Source organism: Panthera pardus, unplaced genomic scaffold, assembly GCF_024362965.1.
Source record: "Panthera pardus isolate Hobbes unplaced genomic scaffold, ASM2436296v1 HiC_scaffold_24, whole genome shotgun sequence".
Taxonomy (NCBI): domain Eukaryota; kingdom Metazoa; phylum Chordata; class Mammalia; order Carnivora; family Felidae; genus Panthera; species Panthera pardus.
Window position 1 is genome coordinate 63,287,579 of NW_026526810.1, and position 27,094 is coordinate 63,314,672.

General features: G+C 36.0%; 1 protein-coding gene across 1 annotated transcript; it reads right to left on the bottom strand.

Annotated features, from left to right (window-relative positions):
• Positions 1-1,224: 1,224 nt before the first annotated feature.
• Positions 1,225-2,808, bottom strand: LOC109255665 (olfactory receptor 4K2-like). Its single transcript, XM_019430477.2, has one exon. It carries the CDS (start codon positions 2,800-2,802, stop codon positions 1,762-1,764), a length of 1,041 nt encoding a protein of 346 aa, XP_019286022.1. The 5' UTR covers positions 2,803-2,808; the 3' UTR covers positions 1,225-1,761.
• Positions 2,809-27,094: the final 24,286 nt, after the last annotated feature.

Below are 27,094 nucleotides of genomic sequence, written 5' to 3' on the forward strand. Positions count from 1 at the left end.
TTTGACTGACTTTATGGCAAGAATAAAGAGTTTATGATTTGGCTAAAAATTAACTAGTATTTTAAACTAGAATGTGGTTTTTATACCTAGCTCCAATACTACATTTCTTCATAAACCTCTGCCACATTATTTAACTTCAGATATTAAATATTTATCTTGAAGATTGTGTTGAATCATGTTGAAACCTTAAAAGTCCAGAATAAATGTAAGAAACTATTAATACCATGAATGTCATCATAACAGATCATTTCCTAAATTATTTTCATAAACTTCAATTCAAAGAGATGCAGCCTATCAGTACATTGTTATTCATAAAAAACACAAAGTATCTGGCAATCTAATTTCTACAACCACCCTCCATGTTAACAATGGAAAACTGGAAAGTGTTCTATTTGTTTTTCTGCCATATGTCTTAAGAAGCTGCAAAGAGACGTCCTAAAACTAGAATGTCAAATTTTGTGAGCTACTGGTTTCACCTGAATGTGGTTATTCTTTAAAGGTATACTACTTAAAAATAAAATGAATTTTGGGTAAGAGTCTGTGTAGTTGGGAAGGGAAAAGAAAATGACATTTTTGGAGTCTGTTGTGTCCACTTTCCATAAAATGGTCACAACAATTTTTATCATCTTCATATTAGAGATTAAACAGGGTAGAGAGATGAAGTGAAACTCCCAGGATAACACAACTAGGAAATGACAGATCCAAAATTAAATCTGGGATCTAGGTATATGTAGAGCAATGACTTTTACCCATTACAGTAATTCAGTCTTGAACCAGCTCTAAGAATTTTCTGTATCTTAGGTTCTTCCACTGTTAGGGAAATGGTTTGGCTAGCTGATTTTCAAAAAATGTCTTGGAATAAAAAGTATGTTTAACACAATCACTAATAAGCCAGATTAGGAAGAATTGTTCTATGTATTTTTTTAAATTAGTTTCATCTTTTCTTCCTCTAGGCTACGTTATGTTGAGAATGAAAGACAAAACTCATACTAAGACTAATAAAGTTTTGTAATGTTTTACTTTGGAAATGACAAACTTGTCATGAATTTAGTAGTTAATTTTTCAAGCATTTAGTCTTGAGAGTAAATGAATGCATCATATCTCTGACATTCAGCCAGGTTTTAGGAGAGAATCATATTTTAGTTGTTTACTTTCTATGGTTTAAACTTCACAAATGGCTGTTTAAATAATTATTTGCTATATCAATTATCAAGTGTGGTAATGATCTATACACCTCTTAAGAAACCAGATTGTTAAATCTCAGATACTCCAAACTGTTCTCTTTTGTTCAAAGTTGACTCAGAAGAATCTCTTCACCATTTGAATTTTCCCATAAAAATATTTCTAATGAAAAATAAACACTTTTAATCAAAGTTCTGCAAGTGGACACCATCAAAGTACCACAAGGCTGTGCAACTGAGTAGGAATGTTCTGGGGTAGAAGACAAGAGAACAGTATTTTATCTCAGGCTTCTCTAAGTTGCTGAGGTATGTTGATAGGATTCATGGGTATATGAAGCCCTGAATTTATGTTTTGATTATATGTGCATTTTTCTGTGAAAATAACCTATAGATTTCAGCAGATTTTCAAACGTGTCTGTAACCTCAAAAGGCTCACAAACATCTCAGTAATTTTTAGACAAGATTATTTTACATCTCTCAACTCTGGCTTCTTCTTTTTGTGAATTTAAACTAAAAGACTTGAAATGAAGATACTAAGTATTGCTATAAAAATAAACTGATGATATAAATCTCAGGAGATTCATTGCACTGGATATCTTGGAGAAGTTTTCCCAAGATTTAGGTATTGGTTACTTAGTTTCTTCTTCACAGCTGTCTTCATTTCCTGGTTTCTCAAAGTATAGATAAGTGGATTCAGAAAGGGAGTAAAGATGGTATAGAAAACAGACAGAACTTTGTCCACCAGGAAGTTGGTGAAAGGCCACACATAGATGAAGATGCAGGGCCCAAAGAACATTAACACAACTAGGAAATGTGCAGTGCAGGTAGAAAAAACCTTAGATGATCCTGTGGAGGAGTGGTCCTTGATAGTGACAAGAACAATGACGTAGGAGGTGAGCAAAAGCAGAAAACTTACAAGAGCAATCACACCACTAGTTGAGATCATGAAGATTCCAAGAACATAGATATCTACACAAGCCAGCTGGATGACCAAAGGAAGGTCACAGAAGAAACTGTCTACAACATTGGGACCACAGAAGGGTAAATAGAGAGTAAAAGCTAACTGGCTCAAGGTATGCAGGAAGCCCACTGTCCAAGAAGTTACCACAAGCCCAACACACACTCTTTGGCTCATAATTGTTGAATAATGGAGAGGTTTGCATATGGCAATGTACCTGTCAAAAGACATGGAGATCAGCAGCACAATCTCAGTCCCAGTGAAAAGGTGCAAAAAGAAGATCTGAGAAATGCAGCCCTCAAAGGAGATGGTCTTATGCTCAGCAAAGAAGTCCATGATCATCTTTGGAGTGGCAAAGGAGGACAAGCACATGTCAATGAGAGACAGGTTGCTGAGGAGGAAATACATGGGGGAGTGAAGGTGTGGGGTGCATAGGACTGTGAGCAAAATCAAGCAGTTGCCCAACATAGTTAGTAAATAGAAAACAGAAAACATCACAAAGAAAAAAATCTGGAGCTCAGGAGAATCAGTAAGTCCAAGTAATACAAATTCAGATACTCCAGAATGGTTGAATCCCTCCATGATCTGCAGACTCTGCTCTGGAATGACAAAATAGGACAAAATTACAGAGCTAGAAAATGTGACACTTCTACAATTACACATGAAGGAATTATGGTATCAATAATTCACAAGAAAACTGATTACCTAAAAGCCAACTAACAACTATCTCAGTAAAGATTTTTCCTTTTGGCACAAATTTAACAATTGCTATCAGATATCACTTCAAATGGACAACTTCTTGATTTTGACCAACATCAGCACATTTTGGGTTATATTCATCACATAACCACACACTAATATTCTGGATACTAAGTAGTTATATAATCCATATTTATAGAGGAAGAATTACACTAAGTGTGCTCTACTTATTCAGGTATATAAAAGCTTTCTGTTAAACAATAACAATAAAAATATGATGATGTCAAATCCATTATTGTTGAGCACTGGATTTAACTAACAGTTTAACATAACAATTTCAGAAGACCCATTTAGTGTCTCCTATCAGGGTAATAACTAGTGACCTTCTGTTTTCTCAGCTACAGAAAAAATCCAGTTCCACCCTTACTTTACTTGCAAATTTTCAAATTGTTTTCTCACTATTGATAAGTACTATTCTTAATACTTAAACATATAAATAATAAGTTACTTTCTTGACCCCATTAAACTATTGATAACCAAAAGGTGTACCTATGAGTTTTTCTCAATTTTATTTTATGATCCCATAGAAACATTTGAAAGAGAGAGAATATCCCTCCTTCTCATGCTACTCCAACAAAACTATTTTTTTAGACTAGAAAAAAATATATTCTACAACTGGACAAGGAGATACACAAGATAAGTGTTGGACATCCTTGAGTACCATAATGCTCAAAACAAAACAAATTTAAAAATCCACTTAGATGGTGGTATCTCAAGGTGACACAAGAGCCACTTGGGGGAGGGTGGGAAAGACACATTAAGGACTCAGACTCATTCTTCAAAATTGAGTTTGTAATTTGCAGCACATTTCAAGTTCTGAAAATACCTTCTGTGATGTTTTTTTTAATTTAAATAATCTCCTGTTTTTCCATGACAAAAAATTAGGTTTCATAAACCATTTGCAAATACTCAAATTGTTCTTTCAATATTGATAAATATCTGTAAAATTTATCAGAGAACAATAGTCCAGAAATATTAAAACTGGACTGTGGCAAAGCAATTCAAAGGGTTAAGGTGTCCTTACCCTGCTGTGTGGCCTTGATCTTACCTTGATCTTGATCGAGAGATTAAATTAGATAGTCTGTATAAAGCACCTATCATATTTCCTGGGCAACATTTAAGAATTCTCTAGGTTTCAAAATTCATAGTTAAGAATACTGTTCTGAAATAATCAGCTTGTTTTAGTTCATTAATAATAATAATTACAGCATAAATATTCAAACCTAGTTTCAGTGCAGGGATTTAGGAAAAGACGTGTTCTTACAAAAATCGTTTCATCTTTTTGAAGTTAAATTACTTCATTTTAAATGAAAATTATGAGTACCTTGATATATTAAATGCACTGAAAATACTCAGCCTCACACATTTGAGTATTTCTTCTGTTTTCCTAACTTGATAATGTAATTAGTAATGGAAACTCAGAAACTATTATGCCTAATCTATATATATGTATATATGTATATGTATATAGGATGAATATATTGTATATTCATTGTAACTGAATAAACAGTTGTCAGAATTTTTTTCTCCTTTCATCTACAGAATTCACATTTAATTCCTATTTAGTGGAACCATCTATCTTTACATCTTCGTTATTTTTTTCTTTGCTACTCCATTATATTTGCTCTATAGAATTATTAAATGAATTGTTTTTGCCACCTGAAGAACACAAAACACAACCGCTTCCCAAGATCCTTAATATTATTTCCAGATTTTAACCTACCAGTTATACATCAGGAATCAAAAACACCATGTAGTTTGAGAGTCACAAGCCTACTGAAATCACCATGATTCTTAGTAAGCATCAAAAGCCTGGAGTATGGATATAGGTTTTTCCCATTCCTGGTATAAAAACCTCTAGAAAGCAGCGACATTCAGGAGATGAGGGATTAGACACTCCTGTCTACTTGCAGTGGGAGTTATTAAAATGTTGAATTGACTTTTCCCAAAGTTACAAGAATTGTGGAGTGTGTCTTTGCTATTTAAAGTGAGGATACACCCATGATGAAGCAGTCTTCATTAGAGAAAGAGCATAATTGGGACTGGACTGGGAGAAGGACACCTTTGAGCAACATCAAGGAGCATTTTAGTAGCAAAAAATTGCTCCTTTGAACATAGAAATAGTCCCACCTTTAAGCCACAGTGTTCAGTGTCTCAATGTTGGAAAATTACTCTTTTAGGCTAAGATACTTTGTCACAAAAAAAAATATATATATATATATAAAATATATATTATATATATATATAAAATATATATATATATATATAAATATATATATATATATATAAAATATATATATATATATATATATATATATATATATATATATATATATATATATATTGCTTACTGGAAGAATCATATAAGGGTATAATCTGCATTAAAGTTTTTGACAGGACACTAAAAATTATTACAGGCTAGTAGGTATAATGATATCTGCCACCACCAATAGGTGAAATCTGGGGAAGGAGAAGTTGGAAAACCCAAAGTAATAACAAGAAGTTAAGACAGGTACTTTGCAAGTACCCTAGAAAAATGGTGTATGAATTAAATGACACAAATGTAAAGCATTTAGCACAATACCTAGCATAGAGAAAGTAGTGAATAAAATATAGGATAACTAGTGGAGGTGATTCTAAATAACATTATTTTTTGGAATGTCCGTCACACATAATTTAGGAAAATACCAGATGTAGATTCTCAACCTGAAACAATAACTGAGGATGTTGCCATATTTACTTGAATCATTCATGTGTGGATTGCTCTTCAAACACAACTTTCTCCTCAAATGCCTCAGTAATTTGAACTCCTCATAGCTATACTACCTATCCTACATTCCCCAGAAGGCTAGCAGTAGAGTCCAAGGAAATCTTCCCTAGATGACCACATTTCTTACAGACTTTGAAATAATAAACAACTTTGTTTTGAATATTTTTACAATTTCTGTAAAGGAAATTTTTTAAAAAGCCAACTAACATAAGAGCAGTTGAAAAAATTCACTAAATTTTAAATATTTGCCCAATTTTTAAACTTTTTTTTTTAATTTTTATTTATTTTAAGAGACAGCAAGCGAGAGAATCCCAGGGAAGACCCGTGCTATTAACAAGGAACCTGATGCAGGGCTCGAATTCATGAACCATGAGATCATGACCTGAGCTGAAACCAAGAGTCGGACGCTTAACCAACTGAGCCACCCAGGCACCCCAATCAATATTTGCCCACTTGAAAACAAAAGGTAAATGTATACAGACATTACCAGAGTTAACCTGGAAAGGTTAAGAGAATTAACAGAAAGATAATAGAAATAAAAGATAAGTCAGAAAGAGTATGAAGGAGTTTAGGGGCATTATGCAACTGTTCTGTATCTTGGTCACAGTGGTGGTTACATGAATCTATACATGTCTTAAAATTCATAGCACTGCATACCAAAAGAAATCAAAACCAATTTTAATTTAAGAGAATTTATAAAGTATAATTTTAGAAAGCAAAACCAGATAATTTTGCTTACAAAGTAAGCAAATAAACCATGAGCTTTCTTATAAACCAACACTAACCTGATAAAATATATAGTAAAAAAAAAAAAGCCTTTTCAGATAAGCAATAGAATACATAGAGTAAATAAGAATAATCTTAATCAGAAAGGTGTTGGATCTATGTGACAAGCTATAATACTCTACAAAAGGAAAAAAGCAAATTAAGGTACATGCTGTGTTATTGGAAGGCAAAATACAGTATCACTTACAGTATCACTAAAGTAAATTTTTTTATTGAAGTACAGTTAACATACAGTGTTATATTTTCAGGTGTACGATTATGTTACTCAGTGCCCATCATGGTAAGTGTAGCCACCAAACAATGTACCACATTAACCATATTAATAACCATATTCCCTATGCTGTACTTTTTTCTCTGTGACTTAATTTATTTTGTACTATAAATTTATACCTCTTAATCCCCTTTATTTCACTCATCCCCACCCCTCCCCTTTGGAAACTACCAGTTCTCTGTATTTAAGAGTCTGGGTTTTTTTTTTTTTTGTCTTTTTCTGTTTCTTTATTTCTTAAATTCCACACTGAGTGCAATTATATGGTATTTGTCTTACTTTGACTGATTTCACTTAGCATAACACTCTCCAGCTCCATCCATGTCATTGCAAATGGCAAGACTTCAATTTTTATGGCTGAATAATATTGTGTGTGTGTGTGTCTTCTGTTACCATTCATCAGTTGATGGACACTTGGGCTGCTTCCATATTTTGCTTATTGTAAATAATGCTGCAATAAACATAAGGATACATATCTTTCAAATTTTTGTGTTTTGGGGCAGGTAAGTACCCAGTAATGAAATTACCAGATCATATGGTGTTTCTATTTTTAACTTTTTGAGGAACCTCCATAGTGATTTCCACAGTGGCCACACCAGTTACATTCCCACCAATAGTTCATGAGGGTTACTTTTTCTCCACATCCTAGCCAACACTTGTTTCTTGTGTTTTTGATTTTAGCCATCCTGACCAATGTGAGCTGATATCTCATTATGGTTTTGATTTGCATTTCCCTGATGTTTTGAGGTGTTGCACCTCTTTTCATGTGTCTGTTGACCATCTGTATATCTTTGGGAAAATGTCTAATCAGGTTCTCTGCCCATTGTTTAATCAGGTTGTTTGGGTTTTTTTGGTGTTAAGTTGTATAAATCATTTTTGTATTCTGAATATTAGCCTCTTATCATATATATGACTGAAAATATCTTCTCCTACTCAGTAGGTTGCTTTATCTTTTTTCATAGTTTGTTTTGCTGTCCAAAAGCTTTTTATTTGATGTAGTCCCAATGGTTTATTTTTGCTTTTCTTTCACTTATCTCAGGAGACCTATCTAGAAAAATGTTTTAATGGAAGATCAAATAAATTACTACTTATGGTTTCTTCTAGAGTTTTATAGTTTCAGGTCTCACATTTAGGTCTTTAATCCATTTTGAGTTTATTTTTGTGTATGGTGTAAGAAAATGTTCCAGGTTCACTTTTGCATGTAGCTGTCCCGTTTTCCCAGGACCATTTGTTGAAGAGACTTTCTTTTCCCCATGGTGTATTCTTTCCTCCTTTGCCATAGATAAATTGACCATATAAGTGTGGGTTTATTTTTGTGCTCTCTATTTTCTTCCATTGGTCTGTGTGTCTATTTTTGTGCCAATACTGTTACTGAGAGATAAAAAAGGAAAGAAGCCTTGGTTCTTTTTGCTGCCACTGTGAAGAATAACAGGACAGGAAAATGAAAGTAAAGCAGAGAAGTTTTACTAAATTATACACCAAGGGAGGAACAGGCCAGTCAAGAGAGACAAAGGCCCCAGAAACTCTGGGGTATGAGCTTATATCAGTTTTTTCTCTTTGGGGTGGGTCCTAGAGTAGCAACATTTGAGTGACAGGCCTGGATTATATAATAATTAGCCAACCATGCATGTCTTTTACCAAGATCCATTTGAAATCCCTGCACAGGGTAGGAAACCACATTATTTCTATTCTAGAGATAGAGGTCAAATAAGGACAGGCAGCTGCTTTCTGCACAAATGCAACAAGCACAAATTTAACTCTTCTTCTGCTAGGATGTTGTAACTGCAAGCTGACTGCTGAATGAGTGGGATGGAGTGGTCCCAGCGTGTCCCTTGGTTGGGTCTCTCTGTCAGGATGTCTAAGGTCCATCCTCCTGTTGCACATGCCAAGCTTCCTGCCTATCAAGTACCATACTACTTTGATTACTACTACTTCATAGATCTTTTTTCTAAAGTTTATTTATTTATTTTGAGAGAAAGACAGTGTGAGCAAGGGAGGGACAGAGAGAAAGGGAGAAAGAAGGAATCCTAAGCAGGCTCCGCACCGCCAGCTCAGAGCCCAATGTGGGGCTCAAACCCATGAAACCATGAGATCACGCATGACTTGAGCCAAAACCCAGAGTCAGACACTTAATCAACTGAGCCACCCAGGTGCCCCTGGAGTATATCTTTAAATCCGGGGTTGTAATACCTCCAGCTTTGTAACTCTTTAAGACTACTTTGGCTATTCAAGGTCTTTTGTGGTTCCACACAAATTTTAGTGTTATTTGTTCTAGTTCTGGTGAAAACTGCTATTAGTATTTTGATAGGGACTGCAATGAATATGTAAGAATGCTTTGGGGAGCATGGACATTTTAATATTAACTCTTCCAACCCATGAGCATGGAATATTTTTCCATTTGTTTGTGTCTTCAGTTTCTTTCATCAGTGTTTTATAGTTTTGGAGTACAGGTCTTTCACTTCCCTGGTTAAGTTTATATAAATGGGATTGTTTTCTTAAAGTCTCTGTCTGCTACTTCATTATTAGTGTATAGAAATTTAACAGATTTCTGTATCTTTTCTTTCTGCAAATTTACTCAATTTTTGTTTTAGTACTTTTTTAGTAGAGTTTTTAGGGTTTTCTAAGTATAATACCATGTCATCTGCAAATATGGACTGTTTTACTTCTTCTTTACCAATTTGGATACCTTTTTTTCTTATCTGATTGCTATTTTGAGGACTTCCAAGATAAGTTGAATAAAAGTGGTGAGAGTAGACATTCTTGTCTTGCTCCTGATCTTAGAGGAAAAGCTCTCAGTTTTCACCATTGAGTATGATGGGATAGCTATAGCTTTTTCCTTTGGGCCTTTATTGAGATATATTCCCTCTAAACCCGCTTTGTTGAGGGTTTTTATCATGAATGGATGTTGCACTTTGTCAGATGTTTTTTTTCCTGTGTCTATTGAAATGATCATATATGATTTTTATCCTTTCCCTTGTTAATGCAGTGTGTCACAATGATTTGTAAATGTTCAACCACACTTGGATTCTGGGTATAAATTCCACTTGATCCTGGTGAATAATTTTTTGATATATTGTTGGTTTAGTTTGCTATTATTTTCTTCAGGATTTCTGAATCTATGTTCAGCAGAGACACTGGCTAGTAGGGTTTTGTTTTGTTTTGTACCGTCTTTGGTTTTGGTATCAGGAAAATGCTGGCCTCCTAGAATGAATTTGGAAGGTTTCCTTCCTCTTCTATTTTTTTTGGACTAGTTTCAGGACAGTGGGCATTAACTCTTCTTTAAATGTGTGCTAGAGGGGCGCCTGGGTGGCTCATTCCGTTAAGCAGCCAACTTCAGCTCAGGTCATGATCTCACGGTCCGTGAGTTCGAGCCCCGCGTCGGGCTCTGTGCTGACAGCTCAGAGCCTGGAGCCTGTTTCAGATTCTGTGTCTCCCTCTCTCTGACCCTCCCCTGTTCATGCTCTGTCTCTGTCTCAAAAATAAATAAACGTTAAAAAAATAATAAATGTGTGCTAGAATTCATCTGTGAAACCATCTGGTACTGTACTTTTGTATCTGGAGAGTTTTTTGATTACTGATTCAATTTTGTTGCTAGTAATTTTTCTGTTCAGATTTTCTGTTTCCTCATTCAGTTTTGGAAGGTTATACATTTCTAGGATTATGTCCATTCCTTCTAGGTTTTCTAATATGTTGGCATATGATTTTTCATAATATTCTCTTATAACCCTTTTTTAATGGTGTCCTTCCTTCATTTCTGATTTCATTTATTTGAGTCCTCTCTCTTTTTTATTGATGAGTCTGGCTAAAGGTTTATCAGTTTGGTTTACGTTTTCAAAGAATTAGCTCCCAGTTTCATTCATTTTTTTCTATTGTTTTGTTTTTTTTGTTGTTGTTGTTGACACTATTTCACTTATTTCTGCTTTAATCATTATTATTTCCTTCCTTCTACTGGCTTTTGGCTTTGTTTGCTCTTCTTTTTCTAGATCCTTTAGGTGTAAGGTTAGGTTGAGATTTTTCTTGTTTCTTAAGATAGGCCTATACTGCTGTAAACTTCTTTTAGAACAGCTTTTCCTACATCACCACACAATGGTTGTGTTTTCATTTTGATTTGTCTCTGTGTATTTTTTATTTCCTCTTTGATTTCTTGGGTAACCCAACCATTATTTAGAAGTACATTATTTAGCTTCCATTTATTTGCTTTGTTTCCAGATTTTTTTCCTGTAACTGATTTCTAATTTTATACCATTGTGGTCAGAAAAGATGTATTTTATTATTGCAATCTTTTTTAATGTATTAAGATTTGTTTTGTGTCCTAACATGTGTTCTATCTAGGAGAATATTCCATGTGTGCTTTAAAGAATGTGTATTCTGCTGTTTGGCGATGGAACAGTGTGTGTGTGTGTGTGTGTGTGTGTGTGTGTGTGTGTGTGTACACACATACTGTTTGGCTTTGAATGACACAAGACTGCATAGATCTGTTTCCTTGTTGATTTTCTGTCTGAATGAACTATCCCATTGATGCAACTGGGGTGTTAAAGTCCCCTACTATTATTGTATTATGATCAATTTCTCCCTTTTCCCCTGTTAATAGTTGCTTTATGTATTTAGATGCTTCCTTTTGGGATGCATAGATATTTGCAATTGTTCTATCCTCTTGTTGGAATGTTTCCTTTATCTTTCCCTACAGTCTTTGCTTTAAAGTCTATTTTATTGACTATAAGTATTGCTACCTCAGCTTTCTTTTCACTTTCATTTGCATGATGTTTTTCTATCCCCTTACTTTCAATCTGTGTCTTTAGGTCTGGAATGAGTCTCTTGTTAATCTACTACCTTATTATATGTTTGCATTTACCTGTGAAATTTTTTCCTTTCATAATTTTTTAACTGCCAATTATGGACTTTCCTCCTTTCCACTCAAAGAATTCTCCTTAACATTTCTTGTAAGGCTGCTTGAGTAGTGATGAACTCCTTTAACTTTTCTTTGGGAATCTCTTTATCTCTCCTTCTCTTCTGAAGGATAGCCTTGCTGAATAGAGTATTCTTGGCTGCAGGTTTTTTCCTTTCAGCACATTTGAATATATCACCACTCCCTTCTGGCCTGCAAAGTTTCTGCTGAAAAATCAGTTGGTAGCCTTATGGAATGTCCCTTGTATGTACTATTTGCCCTTGCTGCTTTAAAAATTCTTTATCATTACTTCTTGCCATTTTAATTATTATATGTCTTGACGTGGACTTCCTTGGGTTGATTTGGGTGGTGGCTTTTGTTCCTCCTCCATCTGATATATGTTGCCTTCACTAGATTAGGAAAGTTTTCAGCTATTATTTCTTCCAATATGTTTTCTTTCCCTTTCTCTCTCTCTTCTACTGGGATCCTTATAATGTGAATGACATTATGCTTGATGATGTCACTGAGTTTCCTTAACCTATTTTCATTTTTTATTCTTTCTTCATTTTAGCTTGCCTGCTTTCCATTACCCTGGCTTCCAGATTGCTGGTCCTTTCTTCTGCCTCTTCTAATGTGCTATTGATTCCCTCTAGTGTGTTTTTAATTTCTGTTATTGTGTTCTTCATCTCAGACTGGTTCTTTTTTACATTTGTGATCTCATTTTTGAAGGTCTTACTGAGATTCTCCACTCTTTTTTAAGTCCAGTATCTTTATAACAATCACTTTGTCTTTATCAAGCATATTCCTTATCTCCATTTAAGTTTTGTTGTGATTTTGTTCTGTTCTTTCATTTGAGACATAATCCTGCCTCCTTATTTTGTCTAACTCTGTCTGTTTCTATGTATTAGGAAAGTCAGCTATGTCTCCTGATCTTGACTGTAGTGCCCTTTTGAAGAAAAAGTCATGTGGCGCCTTGTAATGCACATACTCTCTGGTCATCAGAATCAGGCTCTCCAGGGGTGTCTTCTATGGGTCCATGCATCCTAGTGTTCTGGCTGAGCCATGTTTCCTTCAGATCAGTTGGCTACAGTGGCCCACTTTGGCTGCTGTGGGTGCATAGGGCAGGGTTTGGTCGTGTGCTGTTGAGAAGTCTGAGGCTTCCATGGGCTTATAGCTGGGCAGTGTCAGCAGTCAGGCTAGCTGTCTGCACTCATTCTGTCAGTCTGTCACAGTTACTTGCACAGTGAGCTGCAGGGTACTCTCCCTGGGCTTCCCACTGAGAGATTTTTGTTTGTTACTGGAACTGGCATTCAGACCGGTTACTTGTCTGCCAGAACTGTGGCACTCTGCTGTGTGTGGTTATCTTCCCCACTCCTCAGGACAGGAATCACTTTGGGGTGACACCAGTCCCTGCTGGGCTGCCTGCAGGGTGTGTCAGGGCAGGAGCTGCTTTACAAGGACCCCTGTAAGTGGGGCAGGTCTGCCTGGGGATGCAGGGGTGGGGAACATGGTAGCAAGATAGGTGAAGAGTGTTCATGCTGGTTCTCACAGTGTTGGCCTATGTAGGCTGGAGGAGGGGAAGAGAAATGGTGCCCATCAGCGCTTTTATTTTTGGAGAAGTCTTCTAAAACTCCCTGCCTTTCCTGGATTAGTAAGTACATCTCCTTCATATACCCAGGCACTTTTCAAACTACTGCATTTATGTTGTGTTTTCATTTGGTTGTTATGCTGGCTATATGGTTATATGTTATAGTAACTCAGTTTCTATTGCCCTCCAGCACTCCTAGAGGTTATAGAGATAATAAGCCCACTGATTTTTAAAATACTTGGAGTTAGTGTGAGTCCCCCATGCTTGGGGTGCCTGGAGAGTGGTCTAATCCTCTTTCTTCTCCATGATGGTGGGATTCCTCCCATGGGTGATTAGTTTCTTAAAGAGGTTTGGTTCCCAACCACATCTCTGCCCCTCCTACTCTTTTTAATGTGGCCTCTTTACTATATGATTAACTGTAGAAGATCTGTTCTGCCAGTCTTCATACTGTTCTCAAAGTTAGTTGTACAGATGTAGCTGTTATCTCAGTGGGTTCATAGGATGAAGGATTCTCCTACTCCACCATTTTCCTGACCTCCAGCAACAAGTAAATAAGGGTTTTTTTTTACAATAAAAGTATTTTTTATTTTTTATTAGCTGTAATAACAGTTAGATGTTTTGACCATCATGTCTCAGGACCACATTAAATACCAACGTTAGGGAAGAGATACGCCGTCACCGCTGCTCTCATTGTGCTGGGGGCCTCCAAAACTGCATATTCTGAGCAGCATTCCAGTCTTTTTGAGACCTGGCTGTGTAGTAGTTGAGAAAATTTCTTTTCTTCTTTACTTCCTACCTTATACTTTAAATTAATTGCCAACATTTAAAAAGCATAAAATTTCACAGGTGACTCGTATTAAAATGAACTTTCTCTAAATGGGCGTCTCTGGCATTTGGGAAGCAGAATGGCATTTTTTTTTATTTTTTTTATTTTTTAATATATGAAATTTACTGTCAAATTGGTTTCCATACAACACCCAGTGTTCATCCCAAAAGGTGCCCTCCTCAATACCCATCACCCACCCTCCCACCCCCCATCAACCCTCAGTTTGTTCTCAGTTTTTAACAGTCTCTTATGCTTTGGCTCTCTCCCACTCTAACCTCTTTTTTTTTTTCCTTCCCCTCCCCCATGGGTTTCTGTTACGTTTCTCAGGATCCACATAAGAGTGAAACCATATGGTATCTGCCTTTCTCTGTATGGCTTATTTCACTTAGCATCACACTCTCCAGTTCCATCCACGTTGCTACAAAAGGCCATATTTCATTTTTTCTCATTGCCACGTAGTATTCCATTGTGTATATAAACCACAATTTCTTTATCCATTCATCAGTTGATGGACATTTAGGCTAAATAAGATTTTTTTTAATTAACAAAATAATTCCAAAGTTTGTCTAGAGGCAAATAACTGGAAATAATATTTTGGGGCACCTGGGAGGCTATCTTTAAACCCCACGTCAGGCTTTGTGCTGATAGCTCAGAGCCTGGAGCCTGCTTTAGATCCTGTGTTTCCCTCTCTGTCCGTCCCCAGCTCACACTCTGTCTCTCTCTCAAAAATAAACATTAAACAAAGAAAACAAAAGAAAAATAATTGAAAAAGTAATGGCTTAGGGACTTTGCAAATTTGATAAAAGCTATTCTCACGTAGATCCAAACAAAAAAAAAATATGGAAAATCACTATTTTATATGTATGCATAAAATAATGTAATTGCTGAAAATCAATGATAAAAATGAAAAATTGTAAAGCAGCCAGAGAAAAAATAATACATGATAGATAGGGAGAAACAAAGATGCATGACTACAGATTTAGTAGTCATTCTTCTAATAAATTCCAAAAGTATGCATAAATAGGCAATGGTAGTGGGATATTTGAAATATGAAAAGAAGGTGGGGGTAGCAGGACTCTGTCAGCCCAGAATTCTATTCCTATCAAGAAAGTCATACAAAAAAATAAGAGTTTTCAAAAACTGAAATGCTGAAATATAATACATTATAAGTAGACCTGTACTCAATGAAAGCTAAAGGCAAGTTTTCATGTAGAAGGGAAATGATATCAGATGTGAATCTGAATATACAAAAGGGAATAATAAAATATTAAATATATATATGAGTAAAAATGTAAGATTTTTCTCATTTTTAAACTCTTTAAAGCAAAAATAGTAACAATGTGCTGTAGGTTCCATAATACATATAGCAATAAAATGTATGAAAACAGTAACACAAGGGAACAGGAAGGCAGAAATGGAAATATACTATTCTAAGATTATAATAAAGTTATATTAATTTGTAATATAGAAATTAAGAATGCATATTCTTAATAAGAATGCATACTTAACAATGTAAATCCTAGAACAACCTGGAGAAAAGAAAAAAACAATATAGCTAATTAAAGAGAGAAAAAATAAGAACAAATGATACAAATAGAAAAAAAAGCACAAGATGATAGATTTAAAAACAATACTGATGAGTCCATTAAGTATAAATGAAATAAACCATGTATTATGGAGTAACCATATACTGGAAACTACAAGCCCTAAATATTTTTAAAAATTAATATCCACATCTTAAACTGATGAAATTAGTTTAAAAATATTTTATTCAACCAAATATATCTAAATATTACTTCAATACGTAGTAGATGCAATCTTTTTTATATACTTTTTCATACTAAGTCTTTGAAATCTGATATGTATATATAGCACACCTCAAGTCAGACTAGCCAGAATTTCAGTGCTAAATAGTTTCATGGGGCTAGTAGTTACCTTATTAGACAGAGCAGGCCTAAATACTCCAATTAGACTTTTTAGAATTGATTAAAAAAGATGGTGTTACAAGAAACCCATTTCAAATATTAAAGATGAGTTAAACATCTAATAAAAAAATCATACAAATATGAATTAAAAGTCTGAAATGACTATATTAAAATCAACAAAGTAGATTTCAGTACAAGTAATATTATGAAAGAAGGGAATAAATGACAAAGAGGTCAATAACTGAAGAGAAAATAATCCTGAATATGTATGCATCTAGTAATAGATCTTTGAAATACACAAAGCAAAAGTGGTAGAATTAAAAGGAGAACTAGAGAAACTACTTACATATTTTAGATTTCAATGCCCCTACCTCAGCAAATGAGTAAACAGAAAATTAGTAAGTATATAAAAGACTTGAACAACATTATCAACCAGCTTGTTTTAATTGAGACATCTAGCAACTGCACCAAACTGCTTCTTTTAAAGTGTTAGGAAATATTAAGGCCTTAATAAATCCAAAAGATTTGAAATGCAAAATATGTGTTTTAATTACAATGCAATTAATTGATTTGGAAATCAGTAATAGAAAGCAGTCTGAAATATCCCAAACATTTAGAAATGTATTTCAAAATACATTTTGTGTATTTTGAATACAGTGTATTTCAAAATAAGTTGAAGAAGAAATCACAATAGAAATGAGGAAATATTTTTAAATGAATGAAAATGAAAACATGACCGATCAAAATTTATAGGATGCATCTAAATCAGTGCTTAGAGAAAAATGTATGCCATTAAATGCTCATATTAGAAAAGAAAAGTCCTCTCTGGCATTCTGTCCTGCAAATTGTACATGTTGAGTTCTCCCCCTAGAAACTCAAGTCCCTCTTAACACAGAGTCTGCAGACTTCTCCAAGTTTCCTGTCCTTCATTGTTCCCCAGAAATTCTGTCAGGAAAATAAGTTAGGAAACCACAGAACTTACCTGTTTGGTTTTTGGTTTTACCATTTGTTGCCTGATATTCAGTGTCTTGAAATCTTTTTTGTATATTTTTTTTCTGTTGCTCTAAGCAGGAGGGTAAATTCAATTCCTGCCTCTCCATCTCAATCAGAACCAGAAATCCTGGTTTTGAGAACTGGTTAAAAGCTTTAAATATAAATGACATAGTTTATTCACTTCATATGGCAATAGTGTTACAAATCGTATGGATAAAATAAGCACAACTATTTTTAAAAGTGAGCAATTCATGTGAAAACTGAATACATGAAAAAATATAAACACTGTTTGCAATCATTAAAATAGAAACCTCTACTAGATATAATACTTTGATCTTTTCTAAATGCAGATCTTTAAAAGAGAACAAATACTGGTGTTAGAAATAATGAGGGCAGATAATTTCATATATTTTGGTGGAAAATTAAATTGATAGAATTTCTATGTATATATCAGTGTTTATACCTTGTGATCTAATAATTGTGCTTCTAAAAATTTATTCCCAGAAAATAATTAAATATTTGTGAAAAGTTGTATTTAAAACAATTTTAAAAAATTTTTTTAATGTTTATTTTTAAGAGAGAGAGAGAGAGTGTGTGAGTGGGCTAGGGGCAGAAAGAGTGGGAGACAGAATCAGAAGCAGGCTCTGAGCTCTTAGCACAGAGCCTGATGCGGGGCTCGAACTCAAACTGTAGGATCATGACTTGAGCCGAAGTCAGACACAATCGACTGAGTCACCCAAATGCCACTAAAACATTTTTATATGAACTTAGCTTAAAATAGCAAAAATCTAAACTTAGAAAGGCAGAGATTAAATATCAAAAATGATAAATACATTGTTATTTACAGAGTATTGTGATCTGTATGTACTTTGAAATATAACTGTAATATTAAGAGAAAAGAACAAGTTTTAAACTCTGAATATAATATGACCCAATTTTAACAAAATAGTAACTTATTTATATATGTAAACTGACAAAATTTTAATATTAGGTATTTCTGAGTATTTAACTTTCACATTCTTTAATTCATTTATTTAAAAAATATTTACAGGCACCTTCTTTGTTACAATAGTAACAAACAAATCTGTGCTTTCATGGATGTTATATAGCATCATGAAGAAAGAATAAAATAAGTATATGGGACATAGGTCACGTTAAAAAATAATAAGGCTGTGAAAAAAAGTGCACAGAAGGGGGATACAGAGTATTGTGGAAATGCATTGCAAATTTCAATACGGTAGTCAGGAAGGTTTCACATGGAAGGTGACATTTGTGGGAAGGTCTGAAAGAAATTATGAAGTGAGTCATGCCAGTATCTTGGGAATGCACATTCCAGACAGAGGAAACAAGTCAGAGGTCCTAAGGAGGGAGTAGCCTAGCATGTTCAAGGGTCAAGAGACCAGTTAGGCTGAACAGAGTCAGTGAAATGGGCTGTAATAGGATAAGAGATCAGAAAGTGAAAAGGCTTAGGAATTGGGGCATGCATACAGGGTCATATGGACTTTATAAGTAAAAAGGAACAACTTTTAGCTCTTTAAGAAGTCATTGAAGATCTTTGTTTCAAGTTTTTATTTAAATTCTAGTTAGTTAACATATAGTATAATACTATATGTAATATAGTAACATATATGGTAACATACCAGTGCTCAACACAAGTACCCTCCTTAATACCCATTACTCATTTAGTCCATCCCCCACCCACCACCCCTGTATCAACTCTCAGTTCTCTATAGTTAAGAGTCCCTTGTGGTTTGCCTCTCTCTCTCTTTTTTCTCCTTCCCCTATGTTCATCTGTAAATCATATGGTATTTGTCTTTTCTCTGATTGTTTTTGCTTAACATAATACATTATAGCTAGATGCATGCACACACACACCCCTATGTATTCCACATCTTCTTTTCCAATCATCAATGGACATTTGGGCTCTTTCCATAATTTGGCTATAAACATTGGGGTGCATGTGTCCCTTTGAATCAGTGTTTGTGTATCCTTTGGGTAAATACCTAGTAGTGCAACTGCTGGATTGCAGGGTAGCTCTATTTTCAACTTTTTGAGGGATCTTCATACTGTCTTCCAGAATGGCTATACCAGTTTTCATTCCTACCAACAGTATAAACAGGTTCTCCTCTGCATCCTTAATAACATCTGTTGTTTCTTGTGTTAACTTTAGCCATTCTGACAGGTGTGAGGTGATATCTCGTTGTAGTTTTGATTTATATCTGCCTGATGATGAGTGATGTTGTGTATCTTTTCATGTGTCTTTTAGCCATCTGGATGTTGTCTTTGGAAAAATGGGTATTCATATCTTCTGCCCATTTCTAAACTGGATTATTTGGTTTTTTGGGGTGTTGTGTATCTTAATAAGAGGAGAGATATGATACATATTTTAACCAGATCATTCTGAGAAAAAACTACAATAGAACATGAGCATAAGTGAGACCAGTGAAAAGACTACAGCCTTAATGTAAGCAAGAGATGATGGTTTGGGCCTAGCTGGCAGAATTTGAGGGAGAGATGACCTAAATCGGTAATTTTATTGTCATAAAAGTAATCCAGACTTGTTAATATATTCTATTTCCAATCTAAGAGAAAATATTTCTAAAATACTATGAATCCAAGACTTTGGACCAGAGACTAAAAAGATGGAATTATAGTTTTCTAGGTTGGGGTGTGGGGTAGGAGGGAGGTTGTGATGAAGGAAGATTAGGGGTCAGTCTGGAATGTTATGTGTGAGGTGATATTAAAACACGAAAAGTAGAGCTGTGGCAGTGGCATAAGGCTGCTGGGTAGAGGAGCTGAGAGTTTATGAGAAAGATATAAAGAGAAGTTATCAATATTTCTTAGATGGAATTCAAAACCAAGGAAGCTTGGTAGCTAAGGAGAAACTCCCAAAGAAGAATGAGGAACAGCTGGCTAAGTGGAGGCGAGACTATGAAAGTGAAGACTTTTGATAAGGCAGTGATGCACTATCTCAAACGCCACTTAGAGGCACTACACTAATGCAAAATATTAATGGGGGGGGGGGGGCGCCTGGGTGGCTCAGTCAAGAAATCAACTTTGGCTCAGGTCATATCTCACAGGCTCTGCACTGACAGAGCCTGGAGCCTGCTTCAGATTCTGTCTCCCTCTCTCTCTCAAATGAATAAACATTAAAAAATATTAATAGGGGAGCATATGTATGTATAGTGGTGGGCAGAAGGTGTATGAGAACTCTATTTCCTGCTCAACTTTTCCACAAACCTAAAATCACACAGGAAAAGTCTACTAATTTTTAAATCTAAACAATGTTTGAGGGGCTTTGCTGTAAAAAAGAAGGGGGAAATGAGATAATATGTAGAGGGGAAAAGGCAGTGAAGTTTTATTTAATATGAAAGAAATGTGATTATGTACCTAGAAAAAGAATCCAATTGGGAAGAAAAAGTTAATGGTACAAAAGAGAGAAAAAATAATTACCAGAATAATTGCCTTTAGTAGCAGAGAGGATGGATTCTGATGCATAGATCAGGGAGTTGACTTTTGTAGAAGCAGTACCAAGTGACCCAGTTTCAAGAGAGATGAAAGGGAACATGGTCCCAGATGCAGGTATATGGGTAGATGTAGTGGTATGGGCTTGAGCAGTTCTCTTCTTGTTTTAGTGAAATAGTAAGCAACATGATGGGAGTGCAGCTGGAAGAGATATTTGAGAAATGAGAACGTTTTTTAATAGCCTGAATATTTTTACCATGGATACGATTTATGAGTATTTTAACTTTTGATTAGTTTTTAAATACAAAAAAGTCCTAGACTTCTTTACATTTTTGGTTACAGTGTAAGTTTAATGGGGCAGAGAGGCAGTAGTAGAAGAAACTTCTATTTTGCTAGAGGAGATCTGATAGGTACACAGTGCTCTGGATCATTCTCTTGGCTCAAGTCTTATGGTTAATGTGGTGGTATTTTCCAGATAACAGAGGGCAAAGATTGTAGCAAGAACAGCCAGCCCTCTTGACAGCCTAGGTCTTCTGTGTTGTTCTGGGAGACATCTCTGGTTGCCCAACTCATTGTCTGTTCTAGACCTTCCAACTATTTTGTAAACATGTAATCCTCTGTATTAAATCATACTGTGTTTAACAAGAATAGTTTCTGCTGTCTGCAATAGATTCATAACTGGTCCACCAAAGAATTATTATACTTAGTGTGAAATCAACTAGGGATGAGATCAACAAACATCTAGGAGTCATAAAAAACTGCCAGGAGTAATCAGGAAGTTCTGGGAAAAAGTGAAATGTTTCCATGACCTTTTCACATGAAAATAACCAACTTTGGGCTTCTGGTCCAAGATGGCCATGTAGGAAGACCTTGAACTCACTTCCTCCATAAACACACCAAATTTACATTTATTTATACAGCAGTTTCTCCTGAAGAACTGAGGGCTGACTGAACAGCTTCTGAATAAGAGTGGACAGCAAAAGAAAATGGCAGGAGAGACAGGGTCATGAAGGGAATGCCCATCCCAGAAGCTGTGAACTGCAGTGGCAGGGATAATATTGAGGGACTGTGAACAGATTCATCTGCTTTGGGGCATAGAAAAAAAAGCATGGTTTAAAAGAACAACTAGTATATAAAAGATCCAACCCTGGGGCTCTACCAAGTGGCCAGAGGAGCCACTGGAACTCTCTCTGGGTTGGAGGATCTGAGTTGGTGAATGCCAACCGGTTGACACTCCACCTCCATCTCAAAAATGGAGACTGGTGCAGGATCTCACTGCTGCCTCAGTGAGCCCCAGGTCCCCTAGCCCACCCCAGCCCTTTACACTCAGGGCCACAAAATAGAAGTACAGTTCAAAGCAACTAGCATATAAAAGACCCAGCCCTAGAACTCTACCAAGCAGCAGAGGAGACTGTTGGAACTTTCTGTAAGTCAGAGGGGCTGGTGAGAACCATGGTTTATACTCCCCCTAAATAACCTGAACTGAAGCAGGGTCTAGGTGCCCTAAACAACCTGCTGCCTTAGGGCTGGTATGGGCTGGGGGACCCGGTGCTTGGTAACTGTGCCACCAAGGTGGCTACATGTTGTGACACACTGGGACACCCCTAGTCAGCACTCACTATAGCTGCAGCGTTTGCACCAAGGTGACACAGAGGCAAAGCACCCTAGAATACTCCATGCCTGCACCACTTCAGCTTCAGCCAGCTTGCTAGGGCTTCCTCAGTGCAGAATGCTCCCGGACTTCCCAGCTGATAATTCCAGCCTTGACTCCAGTAACCCCACCAAGGTGCCCCCTATGTGGAGTACCCAAGACCACCCCCCAGCCTGTGCCTACATCAGTTCCAGCCACTCCACCAGGGCACCCCCTGCACTGGGGACTCTGGGACACCCTGGCTCTTATCCGTGTCATCTTGAACTGTCCTGTCAGGGTACACTTTGAATGGAGAGCCAAGGGGATAAACTGGCCCATACCCATTGCAGCTTTAACTGTCCTGCCAGGATGCTTCCTGTGCAGAGTGCTGCAGGATCCCTAGCCTGCACCCCACCTTGGCTCCAGCCACCCTCCTGGGGCACCTTTGTGCAGAGAGTCCTGGAACACCTTAGTTTACACTCCCTTCAGCTATCCTGCCAAGGTGCCCTATGTGCATACAGCACCAGAACATCCCAGCTTGCACCACTTCATTATCAGCTACCCTGGAAGGATATCTTCTATGTGAAGAGCCAAGGGACCATAGAAACTCATGTCTGCTTCAGCTTAGTAGTCCTGCCAGGGCACCCTCTGCAGACAGAGCCCTGGGGTCTCTAGGCTTGTACCCACTTCAGCTTCAACTGTCCTTCCATAGTGCTGTCTGCATGGAGAGCCGCAGAACACCCCAACTTACAACCACTTTAACTTCAGCTATCCTGGCAGGGTGCCTTCTGCACATAGAGCCCTAGGACTCCCTAGCTTGCACTCACCTCAGCTTCAGCCATCCTGCCAGGGTGTCCTCTGTACTTATAACACCAGGACCCCTCCCCCCTCCCCCAGACACTTTAGTTTTAGTTTTTCTGAAAGGGCACCTGCTGCATGGAGAGCCCAGGTACTGTTAACACCAACTCATGCCTACTTTAGCTTTAACTGTCTTCCCAGGGCTCACACTGCATAGAAAGTCCTGGTACTCCTTGGTTTTCACCTCCTTCCACTTCAGCTATCCACCCAGGGCACCCACTCCCTGGAGAGTCTCAGGATAACTCCAACACAATTCCACTTCAATTCTGGACATCCCAGTAGGGCCGACCCAGCATGGAGTGCTCCACAGCCCCCATGCCAGCCACAGCTCCTGCCAGCCAGCAGAAGTCACCTAGCACCCACAATCTGCACAGGTTACAATCACACATAAGACCATTCCTTCAAGAGTAAAAGATTTAGCAATTCTACCTAATCCATAGAAACATAGAAAGTCAAGCAAAATGGAGAGAGAGAGAAGTATGCTCCAAAAGAAAAAAAAAACTCAGAAAAATAACTAAATGACAAGCATATAAACAATATGCCTAAAAAGAATTTAAAGTAATTATCTTAAAGATGCTCACCAGACTGCAGAAAAGAGTGGAAGAACTCTGAGATGTTCAACAAAAAGACAAATATAGAAAGGAACCAATCACAGTTGAAGAATATAATAACTAAAATAGAAAATAACACTAGAGGGAATAAACAATAGATTATTGGGTTTAGGAGTACAGATCAGTGATCTCAAAGACAGGGTAATAGAAACCACTCAAGGTGAACAGTGGAAGAGAATTTTTAAAAATAAGGACAGCTTAAAAATAAGGATCTCCTAGAAAATATCAAGGAAATGAACATTTGCATTATAGCTGCCCCAAAAGGAAAAAAGAAAGAAAATGGAGCAGAAAACACATTTGAAGAAATAATAGCTGAAAACTTCCCTAACCTATGGAAGGAAATAGACATCCAGGTTTAGGAATCCCAGAAAGTCCCAAACAAGATAAATCCAAGGAGGTCCCCACCATTACATAATAATAATTAAAATGTATCTGTCTTTCTCTGTATGGCTTATTTCACTTAGCATCACACTCTCCAGTTCCATCCACGTTGCTACAAAGGGCCATATGTTTTCACTCTTATGTGGATCCTGAGAAACTTAACAGAAACCCATGGGGGAGGGGAAGGAAAAAAAAAAAAAGAGGTTAGAGTGGGAGAGAGCCAAAGCATAAGAGACTCTTAAAAACTGAGAACAAACTGAGGGTTGATGGGGGGTGGGAGGGAGGGGAGGGTGGGTGATGGGTATTGAGGAGGGCACCTTTTGGGATGAGCACTGGGTGTTGTATGGAAACCAATTTGACAATAAACTTCATATATTGAAAAAAAATAATAATTAAAATGTCAAAGGCTAAAGAGAAAAATTTTAAAGCAACAAGAGAGAAAAAAGGCACAAAAGAAACCCCATAAAGCTCTCAGCTTATTTTTCAGTAGAAACTGTACAGGCAAGAAGGAGTGGCATGGTACATTCCTAGTGCTTCAAGGAAAAAACCTACAACCTATAATACTCTAACCAGCAAGATTATTCAGAATTGAAAGAGACTTAAAGAGTTTCTCAAACAAAAGTTAAAGGAGTTCATCACCACTAAACTGACCTGATAAGAAGCGTTAAAAGGAAATTTTTTAATGGAAAAGACCATAATTAACCATAAGAAAATTATGAATGAAAAGATGTAAAATATGGCAGTCTACACATAAAACATGGAGGAGAGAGTAAAAATAAGAGATATTTCTAGAATGTGTTTGAACTTAAATAACCATCAACTTTAGTGACTACTGTATATTTAGGATATTATATATGAACCTAATGGAAACTACAAACCCAAAAACTATAATAGATACAAAACAAAGAGAAAGCAAAACACAATACTACAGAAACTCATCAATCACAAAGAAAAAGAAACAGAAAGAACTACAAAAACAAGTGGAAAACAACAAAATGTCAATAACTACATACATATCAATAATTTAACGTTAATGATCTAAATGCTCTAATCAAAAAACATAGGGTGGTGGAATGAATAAAAAAGACATTGATATTCTTCGTACAAGAGGCTTGCCTCAGACCTAAAGACACATACAGACTGAAAGTGAAGGGATAGAAAAACATTTGTCATACATATGGAAGCAAGAAAAAAAAAAAAAAGCCAAGGTAGCAATACTTATATCTAACAAAATATATTTTAAAACAAAGACTAGAACAAGAGGCAAATAAGGGCATTACGTGATGATAAAAGGGATCAATCCAACAAGAGGATATAACAATTGCAAATATCTACATAGTCAACATTGGAGCACTTAAATACATAAATCAAATGTAAATGGGCATAATGAGAGAAATTGATGGTACTACAATAACAGTAGGAAACGTTAACATTCCTCACCCCCTTACATCAATGGATAAATAATCCAGGCAAAAAATCAGCACAGAAATGGTGCCTTTGAATGACACATTAAACCAGATGGACATAACAGATATATACAGAACATCCCAAAACAAGAGTATACATTCTTTCAAGTGCACATGAAACATTCTCCAGAATAGATCACATGTTAGGCTGCAAAACAAGTCTCAACAAATTCAACAAGATGGAAATCATACCATGCATCCTTTCTGACCACAATGGTATGAAAGTAGAAATCATAACAAGAAAAAAAAACTGGAAAAAACACAAATGCATAGAAACTAAACCACATGCTACTAAATGACCAATGGGTCAACAAAAAAATTTAAAAAGAAATTTAAAAAATACACGAGACAAGTGAAAATGATAACACGATGGTACAAAATCTTTGGGACACAGCAAAAGATGTTCTAAGAGGGAAATATATAGCAGTACAGGCCTACCTCAAGGAAAAAAAAGTCAATCTAACCTTACACCTAAAGGAACCAGAAAAAAGCCCAAAGTCACTAGAAGAAAGAAAATAATACAGATCAGAGCAGAAGTAAATGACATAAGACTAAAAAACAATTGAAAATATGAACCCAAGAGCCGGTTCTTTGAAAAGATAAACAAATTGATAAACTTTTGGCTAGACTCATTAAGAAAAAAAGAGGACACAAGTCATAAATGTAAAAGAACTGACACTACAGATAACAAAGGATTTTAAGAGAATACTATGAAAAATTATATGCCAACAAATTGAACAACCTAGAAGAAATGGATAAATTTCTATATACATATAAATTTCCAAAACTGATTCAGGAAGAAATAGAAAACCTGAACTAGCCAGGTATGGTAACAAAATTCAATCAGTAATCAAAAAACTATCAATATATATATGTATGTGTACATGTATATATATACATACACACACATATATACGTATATATACATATACATAGATACACAGGTGAATTCTACCAAATATTTAAAGAATTAGTACCCATTCTCCTCAAACTGTTCCAAAAATAGGAAGGAAAGCTTTTAAATACATGCTGCAAGGCCAGCATTACCCTGATACCAAAACTATACAGAGACACCAAAAGAAGAAAACTACAAGCTAATATCTCTGTTGAACATAGTTGCAAAAACCCTCAACAGAATATTAGCAAACTACATTCAACAATACATTAAAAGTATCATTCAACACAGTCAAGTGGGATTTATTTCAGTAATGAAATGATGGTTCAATATTCACAAATGACTCAACATGATAACATCAATAAAAGGAAGGATTAAAATCATATGATCATCTCAATAGATACAAAAAATATTTAACAAAATTCAACATCCATTCACAATAAAAACTCTCAGCATCATGAGTTTAGAGGGAAGATACCTCAACATAATAAAGGCCATATATGAAAAACCCACAGCTAATATCATACTCAATGGTGAAAAACAGCTTTTCCTCTAAAATCGGGGACAAGAGAAGGATATACATTATCACCACTTTTATTTAATGTAGTACTGGAAGTCCTAGCCACAGTAATCAGAGAAAAAAAAAGCATCTATAAGGAAGAAGTTAAACTTTCACTATTGGCAGATGACATGATACCATATACTATACATACTATATACACTATGGAAAGCCCTCAAGACTCCACCAAAAAAAGTACTAGAATAAATGAATTCAGTAAAACTGCAATATAAAAAATTAATACACAGAAATTCATTGTGCTTCTATACACTAATAACAAAGTAACAGAA